Below are 17,747 nucleotides of genomic sequence, written 5' to 3'. Positions count from 1 at the left end.
CTTGGACTGCAAGGAGATCCAACCAGTCCATTCTAAAGGAGATCAGTCCTGAGTGTTCTTTGGAAGGAATGATGCTAAAGCTGAAACTCCAGTACTTTGGCCACCTCATGCAAAGCACTGAGTCACTGGAAAAGACTCTGATGCTGGGAGAGATTGGGGGCAGGAGGAGATGGGGACGACAGAGGATGAGATGGCTGGATGGCATCACCGACTTGATGGACGTGAGTTTCAGTGAACTCTGGGAGTTGGTGATGGACAGGGAGGCCTGGCGTGCTGCGATTCATGGGGTTGCAAAGAGTCGGACACGACTGAGCGACTGAACTGAACTGAATTGAACTTTTGGTCCAGTGGTTAAGAGTCCACCTTGCAATGCAGGGTACACGAGTTTGACCCCTGGTTCAGGAGGATCCCACATGCCACAGAGCAACTAAGCCCGTGCACCACTGCTGAGCCTGTGCTCAAGAACCCGAGTTGCAACTACTGAAGCCCTGAGCCCTAGAGCCCATGCTGTGCAATAAGAGAAGCCACCGCAATGAGAAGAACGCACACCATAAAGAGGAGCAGCCCCTGCTCACTACAACTAGAGAAAGCCCATGTGCAGCAACAAAGACCCAGCAGAGCTCCCCAAATTAAATAAATAAATCTTTTTTTTAAGAAAAAGTTTTAAAAGAACTAAGTAAATGGAAAGACATCCCACGGATTGGAAGAGTTACTACTATTAGGAAGGCAACAGTCCCCAAACTGATCTACAGATCAGTCCATCAACATCCCCTCTGGCTATTTTGCAGGATCTGACAAGTTGATCCTAAAGTTCATATGAAAACACAAGAAGCAAACACAGCCAAAACAATCTATAAAGAACAAAGCAGGAGGACTCACTTCCTGATTTGAAAGCTTCCTACAAAGCCACAGTATGCAGAACTCAGTGGTGCTGGCAAAACACAGATGCACAGCCCAGTGGAGGACAGCGACTTGGCAGTGAACTTCCACAAGCAGGACCAGGTTCCCCACAGCGCTGGCCTGTGGGGGAGACCAGCGCGGGGAGACCCAGAGGAGCCAGGTGATGGGCCATGCACTTATAAAAGCATTAAGCTCGACTCTTAGTGCAAATGGATCACAGACCTAAATGTAAACACCAAAAAAATAGAAATCTTAGAAAACAGAGGAGCGAACCCTCATAACCTCAGGTTACAGAAAGTTTCTTTGATACTACACCTAAAGCACAAGTAACAAAACAAAATAATGAATCGGACTGTATTAAGATTGAAAAACACTTCTGCTACAAGCAACACATTCAAAGTGAAAAGACAATCCACAGAATGGTTGCAAATATTTGTAAATCACGCAATCTGATAACGGATTACATACTTGTACCTAGTATGTAAAAAATTCTTGCAACTCAGTAACAGATAATAAACAATTAAAAGATAACCCAACATACAATACTAAAACTCACTGAATTATACACTTTAAATGGGGAAATTTTACAGAATGTCAATTACAGCTTAATAAACTGTTAAAAATAAAACAAAAGTGATTTTAAAAATGAATAGCTCTTCATGAGCTCCGACACAGCTCAAGTAGCCTAATGTGCAGGTAATTATAATCGAAAGGGTTGAGCAGAACAAACAGGGGACACAAATTTTCCAAATTTGATACAATTTTGGAAATCCACAGATCCAAGACATTGAACTCCAAACACAAGAAACATGAAGAAAACCACACAAAGCAAATTACAATCAAACTGCTCAAGACCAATGATATAAAAAAATTCTTAAAAGCATTTCTAAATCTTTTAATTTAGAAACATTTTTTAAATTTAATTAAAAATTTTTAAAAAGAGATATATGTACAGAAGGAGCGAAGATGATAGCAGGTGTCTCACTGGAAACAAGGCCAGCAAGAACAGTGTCTTTAAAAAACACTGAGAGCAAAGACTGCCAACCTAGAGCTCCACACTGAGAGGAAACGTGATGAAGTTTCCTTCATCAGATGAAGTAAATAAAGATGAAGTAAAGACTCTTTACAGACATTTAAAGACTGGAAGAACTGAACATCAGCAAGCCTGCTTGTAAAAAAATGGTCACAAAGTCCGTCAGGCAGAAGAAAGAGGACACCAGCTGGAAACTGGATCCACACGAAGGTATGAGAATGTCAAAATGGGAATGACATGGTTAGACGGCACTGAACAAATATTAATAAAGGGGCTGAATCCAGACAATGAGACTTCAGGGGTATACATGAGGCCTTGCTCCCATAATTTTAAAATATGCCCACCACAGGAAGGGCAGAGGCTGCAGGGGCCCAGGAGCAGGACACAGCATCTCGAAACCCTCTCCTTGGCAGGAGGGAGGTGCCCTCAGCGACGACACCTGGAGCAGCAGAGGGGCCACTGGGAGGAGGGTAAGCAGAACAGTGGCAGCAGGGGCACAAGACAGAGAGGGGCAGGGTCTGGGCCCTCTTCCAAAGCTGAGAGGCAATGGTGAAGCACAGGGGCTGGCCGTAGGGCTCCAGCTAACAGAGCGAGGCGGATGCAGGTAAAGAGGCACTTTTCCTGGCTGCCCATGCAATGGCTCATGCAGCGGGAGAAGGCGGGAGAGTGCACCTGGCCTGGTGGCTGGGTTAGAATACCTTCAGAGACCTGGCTGGCCACAGTCGAGAAGAGTGACAGATGCACTGAAGCTCATTCTCTCTTAAACCATATTCTCTCTGGAAAAGTGGGGCTGACCATGTCAAAACGCTAGTCTCCCCTGAGCTGCTCAGGCTTTCACACCACAGAAGCCACAAGGCGACGACATGAGAGGCCACCCCATGCCTGCTCTGCCTGCCAGCATGAGGACGCATCTCTCAGGGGCCACCCCGAAGTCCCGGCCCACCAAGGGACTCCAACGAGCAGAAGGGCACCCGTGCTTAAAGCAGACACTACAGCACCTGCTGACCTCACCTGGATCCACTGCTCACGGTTAATCTCCACGCCATTGGCGCGCAGGGAGGTGATGGCACGGTCAATGATCTTCTCCACCATCTGCGTGTTCCCGTTGGCCTCCTCCAGTTTGGCAGCTGTGATCCAGATGTGGCGGTCTGTAGGGATGTTCTCCCGGGCCTTGTTTAAGACCTTGCGGGCATTCTCGTAGGTCTCCAGCCTCGCCAGGGCGAGCCAGAGCTGCACAGAGAGACCCGTCAAGTCAGGGGCACCCTCCACGGGATGCAGCACGAGCTCTCAAGGACCATTTAAACAGGGCCCAGGATCATGTGCGGCAGCACTTCCTGCTCATCCGAAAGCTGTTTGGTTACACTTCTGACTGATCTAGTGGCTAGGTGACAGGCCCTCAGTCCCACATTCCAATCACTGGTTAAAGATACACAGTATTAGGACAGAAGGTAAACAGGACAGGACTGTCACCTCACAAACTGAAAGGGCACGGGTGTTCAGCTGCCTGGAGTTCTCACACCCCAGCTTTTGATTCTCAACATTTCATCACCAAAAATGTGTATGGGCTCTATTTATTTTTATGTAAATAAATTAAGATTAATTTTGTTTGGAGAATTTCACAACACACATAAGATAATTAAAGACAGGCTGGACATCATAGACCCGCAACCAAAAGTCACTTCAGAGAATGCTATGAACCAGAAATCTAAAACTCAAGAAATCCAAGTGGCTCTGAGGCAGAGCCACCCCCAGCTGGGAAAACAAGCATCCCCACCCCCCATCACTTCACTCTCAGGTCCCACTGACAAACCTGGAGCTGAACCAGAAAGACTGCTCCCTGCAGGAGAGTGCTCAGCACAGACTCTCCTTGGTGAGCTCAAGGCTCAGGCCCCCTTGGGGTGGAAGACTCACCTCCACGCTGGTGGGGCAGCACTCCACAGCTCGGCTGAGCATGATTCTAGCGTCTTCTGGCTCTTCCAGCTCCACAGCCGCCTTCCACAAGCGAACTGAGTTTGGGACATGCTCAAGGGCTGGGAAAGGTCAAACAAGAAACCAGGTCACAGAAAAAGGGAAGCAAAAGCAGGACACTGTGTCGCAGAGCATGCAGCTGCCAGCACGGCCAGATGGTCTCTGCCCTGGGGACAGGCCGGGACTTCACATGGGTCCTTTGGGTCTAGACAAACACCAGAGAGACCAGTACAGATGCCCCGAATCAGCAAGCAAGGTGGCAGAGAGGGCTGTGCATCATCTCACGCCTGTTAACACTTGAAGATCAGCATCAGAAGATGAGGCACCTGCCACCCAGGAAGGGCCAGCCTTGCAGGCCACGTGTGAACCGTGGGGAAAAAACATGCCAAAAACTCTGGGGTCCACGCCTGCCCAGGTCGGCAGAGTAAGGGTCCTCCCTGCACCCCAGGGGATATGAGAGTGAAGGAACCACGTGCTGCACCCCTGGGTGCAGTGGGGAAGGAGGGGCCAGCAGGAGAGGCCAAGACATCCTGCAGTCCAGAAACTTCCAAATCTCTGTTTAACAAGCACAATCCTTCCTTCAGATGCAATTTACCAAAAAGGCCAAAACACTAGACAGCTGAACACAAAGCCCCATAGCAAGGCACTGGGGAGGACGAGGCAAGGCCTCTGGCAGCTCCTGGCAGGAGTGACGGTGACTAACAGCCGATGAAGGCAGGAAGCCAGAACAGCACCCAAAGGAACTCTTTCTAGAAAACACATGGGCCAAGCTCGTGGGAAACAAGACACTAGATTGATTCCACGATGCAGCATCAGTGGACCCACAGCCTCTCATGTTCCTCCTCCGGTGGAAGCAGCTCCCCTTCCTTACAGGCCTATAAACAGGGGACCCCTTCTTTTCCCCACTGCAGGCCCTGCAAACGGATGCTCCTTCTTTTCCACAGCCAAACCAGATGGCAGTGGCTCCAGGTAGCCACACAGCCCTCTGGCTCCTGAGCAGGAAGCAGTACATACCCAGATGCTCTAGACAACTGGGCTGGAGGAGGGGAGATACCTCAGGACCCCCAGGGCCTACCCCAAGTCAGTTTCAAAGGTTCCCAAGGTCCAGGGCTCATAGGGACCTCCCCAAAATGACAAAAAGCAAGCTGCCACTCCAGAACCACCTGCCATGGAAGACAATGCCCCAGGCTGGGGCCCAGGCCTCTGCAAGGATCACAGCACCACCACAGCCTGCAAAAGAGGTGCGGCCAAGGGCTCACCCCCTGGGCTTCCAAGGCCTGACCACACCAGTCACTCAGTCCAGCACTGGCTGCTGCCAGATGAAGGACCCTCTCAGGAGGCCACATGTGGTGACAGAGGTACTTCTCACTCTGCCAGGACCCAGGGGCCAGGAGGGCTTCTGACAGGCAAGCAGCCCCGGGTTACATGTCACCGTGCCTGGGGGAGCCTGGTCCCTGTCCCCAAACATTTGAACTCGACCATTCAGAGGTTTTGTCCCAAGAGACAATGTCTCTACCAAGATTTGTGGCGATGGTTCTCATGCAATGGAGGCTGAGGCTGACCCAGCTCTCCGGCCTCCAGGTATTGCTGGACCAGCCTAGCTGGCAACATGAGCCCTGACCCCTATGGTAAGACCAAGCTGCCACCATGTATGGGAGGGGAGACTGCAACCACAGCCCCGAGCATCTTGAGGCCTGGCAGTGCCGTCTCACTTCCCGGAGTGACAGTCACCAGGAAGCAGCCCAAGAAAGCAAGACTACCAAGGGGACAGCCCCTCAGCAGTGATATCAGAGAAGGAGGCCTCCCACCTCGCCTGCCCCTTTTGCAAGGTCACACTGCATTCCAGTGGACTGAGGGTCATTAATTTCACCCAGTGATGGGCATAACACCCAGGGCTGCCCCCACTTCTCAGGAAAGACTGGGAACTCCTCCACTGGCACTTTATCAATAGCCCACAGGACTGGAGCTAAAGCAGACTACCTCTAAGCAGTCCAGCTCTCACCGGGGTGCTGCCCAGAGACTAGCCACCATGCTGGGTCAAGGTCATCACCAGAAGCTGTGGCCTGCCAGAGAGGAAGGGCCAGCCTGGGCAGGAGTGGAGTCTAAATTAGAGAGCCTGCAGGCCCAGCAAGGGAAATGTGCTGCTGCTCCTGTGCTCACTTGCAAGCTAAGAGTGCACGGTCTGGGGACAAAACCACTTCACACTCCAGGCCTGCATGACCAGCATAGAAACATGGAGCTGACACCTTCATCGTGAGTGCAGCCCACGGGAAGTAGCTGCAGCTGGGCCCACGTGTCCTCACGTATGACAATACACAGTTCGAGGTCAAGTACCTGCCCCATGCCACTCAGTCACCTAAGGTCTCAGGCCTCAGAGCAGCACATGAAGCTCAAAGTCTCCCAACACAGGACCAGGACGCCGGCTGCACTAACTGAAACCCAGAGCTCACGCAGACACAGACGGCCAGCGCATAGTCCGCCCCAGTCACTGATGGAAGGAACTGTCCTCAGTTTCCATACATCAGATCCTTCCCACAGCAGCGTCAGGGTTCCCTGGAGCTAAAGCAGGCATCTCCAGCTGTGCCCCTGGCACCTGGAGAAAGAGCACTGTTTGTGGAAACACTCTGACGACGGGTCAAGTCAGGACCAGGCCTGCAGAGCAGGGCAGAGGCCAGCTGAGGGTTCCATGCTCTCCCCACTTTGGGGAAGCCTGAGGGAAAGGAGAACAGGGGGGCCCACTGCCCTTGAGACCCCAGAGAGCCTGGAAACCAATCACTCGACACCCCCTGGCGGCCCCCTTCCAGGCCTAGTTCCCTCTCCAAATGTGAAGCCAACTGGAAGTGAACCCAGGTAATCTGGGAGTGAACAGGGAGTGGCCACAAAGCCATCCTGACCATCCATCACACTGTGGCAGGGGAAATTCAGGAGAGCATTCCTAAACAAATAGTGCTAATTACCCAGAGTTTACTGTGTTTGTCATTAGAGAACTATTTTGCTGGCTGAAAAGGGATGAGCTGATTTTTATAAACCAAGACAGGTGCTAATTTTCCACCCCAGCCTCATTTTAAGTGCAACAGGGCTGCAATCAAGAAACCAGACCCAGAGAGGACAACACACTGGAATGTACACATACTCACGCACGTTCAGGGTCATACACAAGGTGGCCACCACCTGGCCCCTATCAAACAGAGAGTAAAGCATCAGAAGCTACAGTCCACAACCCCAGCGCCTCCGATGGCTCATGCAAACACACACCTCAGGTCACCCACTACAAGCTACCCTCAATTCCATAAAACACACCTGTTTTACCCATGTTACAATTCAGGGGGAGCCAGCCACCAGCACAGGCTTACTCCAGGTCAGGCCTCCGACCAACAGGTGCTAAATCTGGAATGAGCGTCACCAGTAGCACCTCCCCACAGCTCCAGTCAAGGAGCAACACTGTTCTTTGCTCACTTCTTCAATAACGAAAGACAAACTACCCACAGAAGCTCTGTCTTGGCGGTGATTCCCGGGTGGACTCAGTTTCCCTGATGTGCAAACCGTTCAGTGACATGAGCCAATGGCACATAAGCCAACACACTGCCCTGCAGGAGCTTCACAAGATGGGAAGGAGCTAATTAATGTGCTTCTGTGGTGCGACCACCCAGGCAGTAAAGACTCAGAACCAAGTGGCACCTCCTGCCTGCTGGGGGTAAGAGACAGGACAGTCAGCAACCATGAAGCTGCTTCAAGCAGCTCCCTCATTCGGCACAGCGGGCCCACAGTGTGGCCCACCAGGGACACAGAGCAACTGCCCCCACGCAAGGTCATGTAGTAGGAAGAGGCAGGTGTGAGGTCCCAACCCAAGCACTGCAACCAGAAGTTTCCCTGAAGACTGTCCAAGGGCAGGACCAACATAGCCCAAAATAAAGCCTGAAAAATATCTACCACTCTCGAACCCTGCCAGTAGAGCCCGAGCAGAGCAGTGATGAGGCAGCTCCCTTGGCCAGCACCAGCGCAGGGAGGCGGCACCCCTTCACCTTTGGGGATGCAGCCCGGCAGCACCACTCCTGCCAGGCCCCTAAGGGAAGCTCACCTTTACGAAGAACCCGCTTTTTGGCGCGGATGTCTGTCTCCAGCTCCGCTGCTCTGATGTAAATCCTAACGGACTGTGGGAGGTGACGGACAGCTTGGGCCACCACGGCCTTGGCTGTGTCCCCAGGCTGCAACCTGGCTGCCTCCAGCCACACATCCTCACTCTGTGGGATAGAAGAACAGGTTGGTGAGGTATGTCAGGCTGGCCGGGTGGTAGGCACCCCTGAAGGGCACACACGAGTCTCAGAAACTGGAGGGGCTGGGTTTATCAGACCCATAGGCACGCCTGCCCCAGACACCCCCTGAAACCCCCACACGTGGGAATGTGGCTGCAGCACATCTGTGCATGGGAAAGACACATCACCACACTGTGAGAAGAGGAGAGCCAGCCCTCTGGGGAAGAAGTCACCCCATGGACAAGGTGGGGACACACAGGCAGGCAGGCGGTCATGCACCTGCTGGGGAGTTTCGGATCAATGCTCATGTCTGGGGGAAGAATTCACAGGATGCCTCTCACTGTCAGGGAGCCCCAGCCTTCACAGTCAGCCTGTAGTTCTGAGGGTCTCAGGACTTTCTAGAGCTGATCATCACACCCCCTAAGGGTGAGGCCCACCTCCAGGTTCTGACATCAGGAAGGGAGAAGGGCTGACCAGTCTCTATCATTAAGGTTATCTGTTGAACAAGTGGCAGTCAAGTTTTCACTCCAAGTGAAAATAAGCAGGAAAAGCCCTTTCCTGCTTTTTCCCCCTCCTCCCCCCTCCCCGTCCCACTGCCTGGAGCTTCGACACCAAAAGGGGGCAAAGAATCCCCTCTAAGTCCAGCTCACTTCCACAGCCTCTGGCGCAGCCTAGCTGCCAAGGCCCCTCAAGGATGTGGTGCAACCTCAGGGACGGTCCCTACCTTGGGGCACATCTCCGTCCCTTTCATGATGAGGTTCCGAGCCACTTGCAGCTTGCCAGTGACTTCTTCCAGGCGGGCTGATGCGATCCAGGCTGGCGGGTGGTGAGGGTTTGTTTCCCGAACAGACTTGAGGAGCAATCTTGCCTTCTTGATGTCACTGTGCAGGCAAGAAAGCACAGGGTCAGACTGCCATGTGCTGCGTATGGGCCTGGCCAGAGGAGGCACCCCCATGGACACAATATCCAACTGTCACATCAGATGTCCCTGGTGACAGAACCAGTGAGAACTTGGTCGGCATCCTCCCAAGCCTACTGCACCTCCATGCACACAGGCACCGAGCACCAGAACTAGGTCAGAAGCATGGGAGACAATTAGCAAACTGCTCACTAGTTTGGCATACACATAGATTTTGAATGTTACCTGTAACAAATTTAATATCCACATACTTTGAATGGAAAATCAATCAAGTCCACTGTTTCTCAGAATAGTCACATTTTGGCTGCATATTTTTCAAATAAAATCCAATAAGTTCCCAGGAACCTGAGTCTACCCAGCCGCCAGCCCTCCAGTGTACTCACTTGATGTCCCCTCCGTGGGTGGGAATCATGGAATTCAAATCCGTCAGATAGCCTTTGGGGTCGACCACCGTCTGCCCACTTACCGAGTCAGACACCTGCAAGACAGGCCGAGCCCAGTTGGTTGGACAGAGCCAGAAATGCCTGGAACGAAGTCCTTGGAGGGTCCCTAAACCCCTTTCCATAATCCCAACTATCAGTGGACACAGAAACTTTTAAAGAAAGAAAACTTACTCAAACAATAGTTTGTAACAATAATGAGCAAATTTCACCTATACAGAACAAAAACTTACATTAAAAAAGGGAAACCGTAAAGTCCTAGGGGGAAAACCCAACTGAACATAAGGCCAACCAAGAATGAGTGAAACCCAGAAGTCAGAGTTCTTTACATTTTCACACAGCAATTCACTGTAGTATTCTCTAAAGTTGTGAGTCACAAGAGACTTTCCTGGTGGTCCAGTGGCTAAGACTCCACACTCCCAATGCAGGGGCCCGGGTTCAATTCCTGGTCAGACAGCTAGATCCCACAGGCTGCAACTAAGACCTGGCACAGCCAAAAAATTAATTAATTGTTTTTAAAAGCTGTGAGTCTTAAAGTTGCCATGACAACCACACACACACACACACACACACGCCTGGGTAACAAATTATCAAAATTGCAGCAAGACAAGAAAAGGATGAAAGGAAAAGTGATACGAAAGAAGAAATAAAACTCCCTTTGTGTGCAGGTAACTTAAGCAATGAGAAGGAAAAAATCAAACTCCCTCCATTTGCAGGTAACGGATTATCTCTGTAGAATATCCAAAAGAATCAACAAAAACCTCCCAGAATTAACAGGTAGTCACAGCAGGGCTGCAGAACACAAGGTTAACACCTATCTCTATCCCACACACCAGCAGAGAACACTCAGAATCTAAAAGTAGAAACACAACAATACTTAGAGGAATACCCAAAACTGTGAAACACAATGCACCCTTACCACAGGTTTGAACTACATGGGTCCACTTACACTTGGATTCTCCTCCTCAGCATGTACCAGAATGCTATGCAATTTGTAGCCAGCTGAACCCACTGCTGTGGCACCACCCATATGGACAGTCCTTGAGTGCACATAGGCCAATGCCCCTAAACCCCACAAAGTTCAGGGTCAATCATACCTAGAAAATTAATCTAATAAATACATACAAGATCTATAAGAAGAAAACTACAAAATCTTAATGAATGAAATCAAACACTAAATCAATGGAGAGAGTTTTCGTGCTCACGTCAGAAAACTTAGTGCGGTGACGCAATGTCAGTTCTTCCCACCTTGATCTGGAGATTCAATGTGTCCCCAGTCAAAATCCCCACAAGTTACCTGCAATACTGACAAGCTGATTCTAAAGTTTATATGGAGAGGAGGTAAGAGATCCAGAGCAGCCAACGCAACACAAAAGCAGAAGAACAAACTTGGAGAATACAACCCAACTTAGAGACTTATGACAACAGTGTAGTAATAGGGAAAAAAAGACAAACTGGTCAACAGAACAGAGAACCCAGAAATAGTTCCACACAAGTTCAGCCAACTAATGTCCGACAAAGGAGCAAAGGCAACACAATGTAGAAAGAATCTTTGTTGACAAATGGCATGAAACAAGTGGACACCCACATGCAAAACACAAACTGTAGGTCTGCCCTTGTGGCTCAGTGGTAAAGAACCCCAATGCAGAAGACCCAGGTTTGATCCCGGATCCGGGAAGATTCCACATGCTTCCACTAAGCTTGCGCACCACAACTACTGAGCCTGTGCTCTAGAGCCCAGGAGCTGCAACTACTGAGCCAATGTGTCACAGCTACTGAAGCCTGAGCATCCTAAAGCCTGTGCTTGACAAGAGAAGCCACTGCAATGAGAAGCCTGTACACCGCAACTAGAGAAAAGCCTGAGCAGCGACGAAGACAGAGCACAGCCAAAAGTTAATTAATTAAAAAACAAAATGTAAATTGAGACACAGATTTTTACACTCTTTACAAAAATTAACTCAAAAGGAATCACAGAATTCCCTGGTGGTCCTGACTCTGGTTAAGTGGTTAAGACTCTGCACTTCCAATGTAGGGGATACAGGTTTGATCCCTGGTCAGGGGACTAAGACCTGATATGCCATGTGAGGCAGCCAAAAAATTTTTTTTAATTTAATTTAAAAATAAGTATGCTATATGCAGTTTAAGTTTTAAAAAAAGGAGGGGAATTACAGACTTAAATAAGATGCAGAACTATAAAACTCGTAGACAATAACACAGGAAAAAACTGACATGACCTGAGGTTTGGCAATGACCTTTTTAGATACCACATAAAAGGCACAATTCATGATGGGAAGAACTGATAAGCTGGACTTCATCAGAATTAAAAATTTCTGTCTGTAAAAGACACTGTCAAGAGAAGGAAAACAGGCCACAGCCAGGAGAAAACATTTAGAGGAGACATATCGGAAAAAGAATTGTTATCTAAAATACAAAGAAAACTCTTAAAACTCAACAGAACAAACCACCCAGGGAACACCCTGGCAGTCCAGTGGTCAGGTCTTAGTGCTTTCACTGTCAAAGTCCCAGGTTCAATCCCTGGAGGGGGAAATAAGATTCTGCAAGCCACACAGCACAGCCAAAACAACAAGTTCTTAAAAAAAATGGGCCAATGACTTGAACAGACATCTCTCCAAAAAAGAGATACAAATGACCAACAAGCACATGAAAAGATGTTCAAAGATGTTCAACATCATGAATCAGGGAAATGCCAGTGAAAACCACAATAAGCTACCACCTCACACCCATGAGGACAGCTACTAGGAATATGTCAGAAAATAACCACTGTCGTCAAGGATGCAGAGAAACTGGAGTCCTTGCACAGTGGTGGCCTGCTGGAAAACGGTATGGAGGTTCTTCAAAGAAGTAAACCGAGAATTAACACCTGATCCAGAAATCCCACTTCTGAGTTTATACTGAAAGGAAGTAAAAACAGAGACCTGAACAGGTACACCAAGGCTCACAGCAGCAACTGTTACAATTGCCAAATGGTAGAAGTGTCATGACAAATGAAGAGTAAACAAAATGTGGTTTATACATACATATAACGGAGTACCATTAAGCTTTTTTTTTAATATTTATTTTTTATTTATTTACTTGGCTGCACCAGGTCTTAGTTGTGGCACCCAGGATCCTCAGTCTTCATTATGGCAGGCAGGATCTTTAATTGCGGCATGTGGGATCTAGCTGCCTGACTACGGATGGAACCTGGGCCCCCTGCATTGACAGCTCAGAGTCTTAGTTACTGGACCACCAAGGCAGTCCCTCACTCAGCTTTAAAAAGGAAGAAAATCCTGATACCTGCTACAACATGCATGAGCCTTGAGGACATAAATGAAGCTAAGTGAAATAAACCAATCACTAACAGTCAATCACTGTATGAACCTATTCATGAGGTCCCAGAGTAATCAATTCAGACAGAACATAGAATGTGGGCCAGGGGATGGGGAGTGAGAGGCTCAATTTGGGAAGACAAGAAAGTTCTGAGATGATGGTGGTGATGGGGCACAATATGTATGTACTTAATGCCCCTGACCTATACACTTAAAATTGGTTAAAACTGGAACCTCCCTGGTGGTACAGTGGATAAGAATCTGCCTGCCAATGCAGACAAGATGGGTTTGACCCCTGGTCCAGGAAGATTCCACATGCCGTGGAGCAACTAAGCCTGTGCGCCACAACTACTGAAGCCTATGCACCTGAACCTGTGCTTTGCAACAAGAGAAGCCACTGCAATGACGCCTGAGCACCGCAATGAAGAGTAGTCCCCGTTTGCTGCAACTAGAGAAGGCCCACGCACAGCAACCAAGACCCAACACAACCAAAAACAACCAAAAAAAGTTTCAACAATTGAAACTATAAATTTTTATCTTAAAAAAATATTTTAGCACAAAAAAATTACAGTAAAGCCTTCTTTAAAAAAAAAATCCCATATTTTACACACGACAATAAACAACAAAATAGATCCATGGAACAGAAATGACACTCATTTTCACCATGTACAAGTATGCAGAGTAAGTGGAGGCTCTTGAGGGGACAGGCTTTGCCCCTCAGACAGGCAAAGACAGAGGTCAGCTCCCCCATGTTGCTGAGTACGAGATATCCTGTCTTTGAGAGACACTTTGGCACCTAAGTGGAAATATGCCAACCTAACAATGCCACTTTAAAAATAATATTTTTAAAACGTTTAAAAAACGTTCACCTAAATCTGCAAAGACAGAAGAACGAGGAGCTCATCAAAACATAGTCTGTGACCACAAAAATGTAGAAACCACCCAAAGGATCTATCAATCAAAGACTAAACCATGATACTCATAGTGAACTACTTTCCAGTCTATAAACACGTATTTAGCAATACAAAAATGTGCAATTTTTTGGATCAGTAAGCTGTTTTTCTCCTATAAAATATTTGCTCTTTATAAAAACTCAAGTATAGCAAAAGCTCAATTTAAATTTAAAAATTTCACACTGCATCAACAGGAATGGTTGAGTAGTTCACTCTGCTGTTTTTATGTTTCTCATACGTGTGAATCTTTTCTGTAAAAACGTTAAACACAAAGTGTTCCCAGTGGTGTGGGTGTGCAGATCCATCTGTGTGGGTTCACTCTCTTCAACATACACACTACTCTGGGTCTGGCTTTCATGAGCATGACAACTCCTTCCTCATTTGCAGATTCTTTTGACTTTATGGTGCTTTCTGTCGTGCAAAAGTTTTTAATTTGTACATAGTTAAATTTGAAAGCATGGTCCTTCACTGTTTCTGACAAGAATGTCATAAGATGAAAGGGTCTTTATCCAGCCAAGGTTTTCTGGAGCCAGGAACCAAGCACACACCCCACAAGGACACAACAACTCACTCAGGTGTGGGAGGGACACACACGTAATTTTCACGTAAAGAGGGAAGAGCATTAAGTGACATCAACACTAAGCACGTGGCTTGTCGTGAGTGCATGTTTGGGCTGCTCCTCAGGCAGCCCCGTTACCTGCCATAGACCCCAGGCCCTGATGGAGCAGGAGAACCACACCAGGCGGCAAACCTTTGCTGCTGGCGCCGAGTGCAACACACCTGTATCCACCCCAGAGGACCAGCCTGGGGCAGAATCCTACCTCTCTGTGTAACTGGACACATCACAGGCCTGTTTAACACACGACAAAGCACTTCAAAAGGTGAAATTTTCATAAATGTATATAAATTTAATAAGCAAAATTATTTAATATAATCTATAGGAAAATAACTCTCACCTGGCTCAGCCTCATGTCCATCAGAGTGTTTCTGGCTTGGCCAATCTTCCTCATGTCCAGCTCACCTGTGCCAGGTGTCATCAACCCAGGTGTCATCCCACCCGGGTATGGGGTGTTCAGTCCGCCTGGATAGGGTGTGTTCAGGCCTCCAAATTGCTAGGGGAGCAAGGACAAAGGCTGGCCTGCATTTTCATGCATTTCATTCTCATCTCTCCAAAGTCTGTCCACTGGAGCCTAACATCTGAACTGTCAGACGGACTCCAGCCCCTGCCCCTCCCACCCACTGCTCCCACCACTGGTCTGTGTGACCACACAGAAGGAGCCCTGTCCACTGTCTCTGTGGAGGCTCACAGTTTGCCGGGGATCCACTGAAGTGTGGTTCTCTCCAGTCTGTAAATGTTTGGCGAAGAAACTGTCGGGAACTGGGGTCAGCTTCTCATAGCGGGGATTCCGCTGGCGTTTGTTTCTGGCATCGCCAACCTCAGGGATGCTTAGCCACTCTTCTTCTGTGACTTCTGCCAGTTTCCTCTGGAAACACCATGCCCCCCAAAACATTAATTCTCTGGCAGAATTTCACAGGCACCAGAAAAACTACCTTCTCCCTGACCCCTATCACCCAAACACGGTGCCTGAAGGAAGGGCTCTGATGCAGGCATATTTCTCTACTTCACTTAGAAAAATCAACCTGTTGGATCTGCTCTGCTTCACTCAGATGTAAGTTGTTCTGTCGAAGCCCAGAGGGCAGGCTCAGAAAACCTGACATCTAAATGACACTGCTACAAAGTTACAAGAAAATCAGCCCCTCTGTCCCACCTGCTCTGGTGAGGAGCTTTCTGCATGCAGGGCCCTTCTCCCACCCTCTGAACAAAACACAGAGCAGAGCTTCATCACTGAGCCCCACAGGCTCTGTTCTCTGCTGGAAAAGGCATGAGGAATAGCAGGTCACTCGTCTGCTCACTTTGAGATCTGAAAACTGCTGCTGAATTTTGGGACGCTCCATGCGATATTTCTCAATTTCTTCTTTCTCCCTTTGCTCCCTAGAAATAAAATATGTGTACACATTAGAAATCCTGAATGTCCATTCTGAAACAAGTCACTTTATTATCCTTCCTAATTAAATCACCAACAAGAGTAATTTCACACACTAAGCAGCTAAATCAAATCTATTTTAAGGCAACAATGGACACATGCACAAATAACTCAATTTGCTACCTGATAAAAACTAAAGAGTTGTCTTATTACAATAAACACTTGCATTTGACACAAGTATGTGCTGTGCTTAGTTGCTCAGTTATGTCAGACTCTTTGTGACCCCATGGGCTGTAGCCCGCCAGCCTCCTTTGTCCATGGGGATTCTCCAGGCAAGAATACTAGAGTGGGTTGCCATGCCCTTCTTCATGACACAAGTATATTTACTGCTTTAAAATTCCATAAAATCTCAAAGGTAGGGCCATCTTACGATACTTATCTCAGGAGGAAAGATGAACCACAGCCCTAGCTGCCCATCCAAATGGGTTCCTGGTGACTCAGGCCAGGCTGATGTGAACACAGAGAGCAGTGGGCAACTATGACAAAGAGTCAACCAAGTGAGCTAAACCAGAGGGACGCCAGTCCAGTGGTAATGACTTCACAACACTGAGATTCACGCTCTCCTCCATAAGGTTAGATAGGAATCTGAATGTACACTGACGAATGATGTGCTTGGAAAAGACAAAAACCTCTCTGTGGACCAGAGACAGTCCATCATCACAGCTCATGGTTTTCTGGCCAATGACATTCCATGTGATTTGAATCAAACCTTGGGCTCCAACTTCTAATCCACCAGAAACACTGACAGGGCAACAAAAGGCACCCTAAGGAAGTGGGCAGTCATTCAGTAAAGGGGCGGGGTGGGGTGTGTGTGCCTAGGGGACGTGCCCAAGAAGCGGTTCTGACTATCCTGATTGGGAAAGGCAGTACAATGATAACCAGCTATCAGGTTAACAAAGATGGACCACTCAGTGCCAGGACAAACTGACCTGAAAGGACCCAGCAAAGCCCACCTGCAGAAGCAGGCCAAGCAAATGCGCAAACTGAACAGTGCAGGCTACGTGGCCTAAAGTTACTTAATACAACCTTCTGAATGTATACATGTCACTCAGTTTTTCTTAAATGAATGAATTCCAGAAAACTGCAATCAAGTGTTCTTTAACACAAAAAACCACTTAATTACAATACATATAAACTCAGGCACATTAAAGAATGTGCTTTTAAAAAAACTCCCTTGGTGCTCACTTCAGCAGCATATACAATAAAACTGGAACAATACAGAGAAGACTAGCATGGCCCCTGCATAAGGACGGGGCTTCCCACGGGGCGCAGTAGTCAAGAATCTGCCTGCCAACGCAGGAGATACAAGAGACACGAGTTTGATCCCTGGGTTGAGAAGATCCCCTGGAACAGGAATTGGCAACTCACTCTAGTATTCTTGCCTGGGAAATTCCTGGACAGAGGAGCCTGGCAAGCTACAGTCCATGGGATCGACACCATGGAGTCAGACACTACTGAGCACACATGTATGCATTCATGCACGTGCTATGATGACACACAAATTCGTGAAGTGTTTCATATTTTTGTATTGTTGTATGGCAGAAACCAACACAACATTGTAAAGCAATTTTCCTCCAATTAAAATATGAATTTTAAAAATAATAATGATACTCTTGATTAAAAAAACTTCTCTGAAAAACAGAAGTTCACGCCTCTAATAAGATCTTCAAAAAGTTAAAATTCTACATATGAGAAGTAAGAGAACTCTATGTTTAATGAGCAGTAGAAAAAAAAAAAGTAAACAAAATGTTACCTGTCACCTTCCAGGCTTATGAATAAACATTACCCTTTTACCTAAACTTAAACCTGCCTGTTCTAATATTCCACAGTGAGAATGCATTCTTTATGTAGTAAAAAATATAAAAAATTTATAAAGCAATAAAACATTTTAATAAGCAATAAAACTT

The 17,747-nt window shown here is 47.8% G+C and overlaps 1 protein-coding gene and 1 non-coding gene across 2 annotated transcripts in view; one reads left to right on the top strand and one right to left on the bottom strand.

Annotated features, from left to right (window-relative positions):
- Positions 1-17,747, bottom strand: part of PRPF6 (pre-mRNA processing factor 6) — a 35,331-nt gene that overhangs the window by 13,003 nt on the left and 4,581 nt on the right. The window contains exons 4-11 of the mRNA XM_040247720.1: positions 15,710-15,788; positions 15,103-15,279; positions 14,752-14,907; positions 9,457-9,551; positions 8,879-9,035; positions 7,980-8,142; positions 3,845-3,963; positions 2,945-3,163 (exon numbers count right to left, since the gene is read on the bottom strand). Coding sequence (XP_040103654.1) covers positions 2,945-3,163; positions 3,845-3,963; positions 7,980-8,142; positions 8,879-9,035; positions 9,457-9,551; positions 14,752-14,907; positions 15,103-15,279; positions 15,710-15,788 — 1,165 coding nt within the window. The remainder of the gene's footprint in view (positions 1-2,944; positions 3,164-3,844; positions 3,964-7,979; positions 8,143-8,878; positions 9,036-9,456; positions 9,552-14,751; positions 14,908-15,102; positions 15,280-15,709; positions 15,789-17,747) is intronic.
- Positions 17,018-17,124, top strand: LOC120869644. The gene has a single exon (XR_005722611.1). It is a non-coding gene; the product is annotated as a U6 spliceosomal RNA (small nuclear RNA).

Source organism: Oryx dammah, unplaced genomic scaffold (genome assembly GCF_014754425.2).
Source record: "Oryx dammah isolate SB20612 unplaced genomic scaffold, SCBI_Odam_1.1 HiC_scaffold_10, whole genome shotgun sequence".
Lineage (NCBI taxonomy): Eukaryota > Metazoa > Chordata > Mammalia > Artiodactyla > Bovidae > Oryx > Oryx dammah.
Note: the sequence above shows the minus strand (reverse complement) of the source record. Positions and strands in the feature narration are given on the sequence as shown.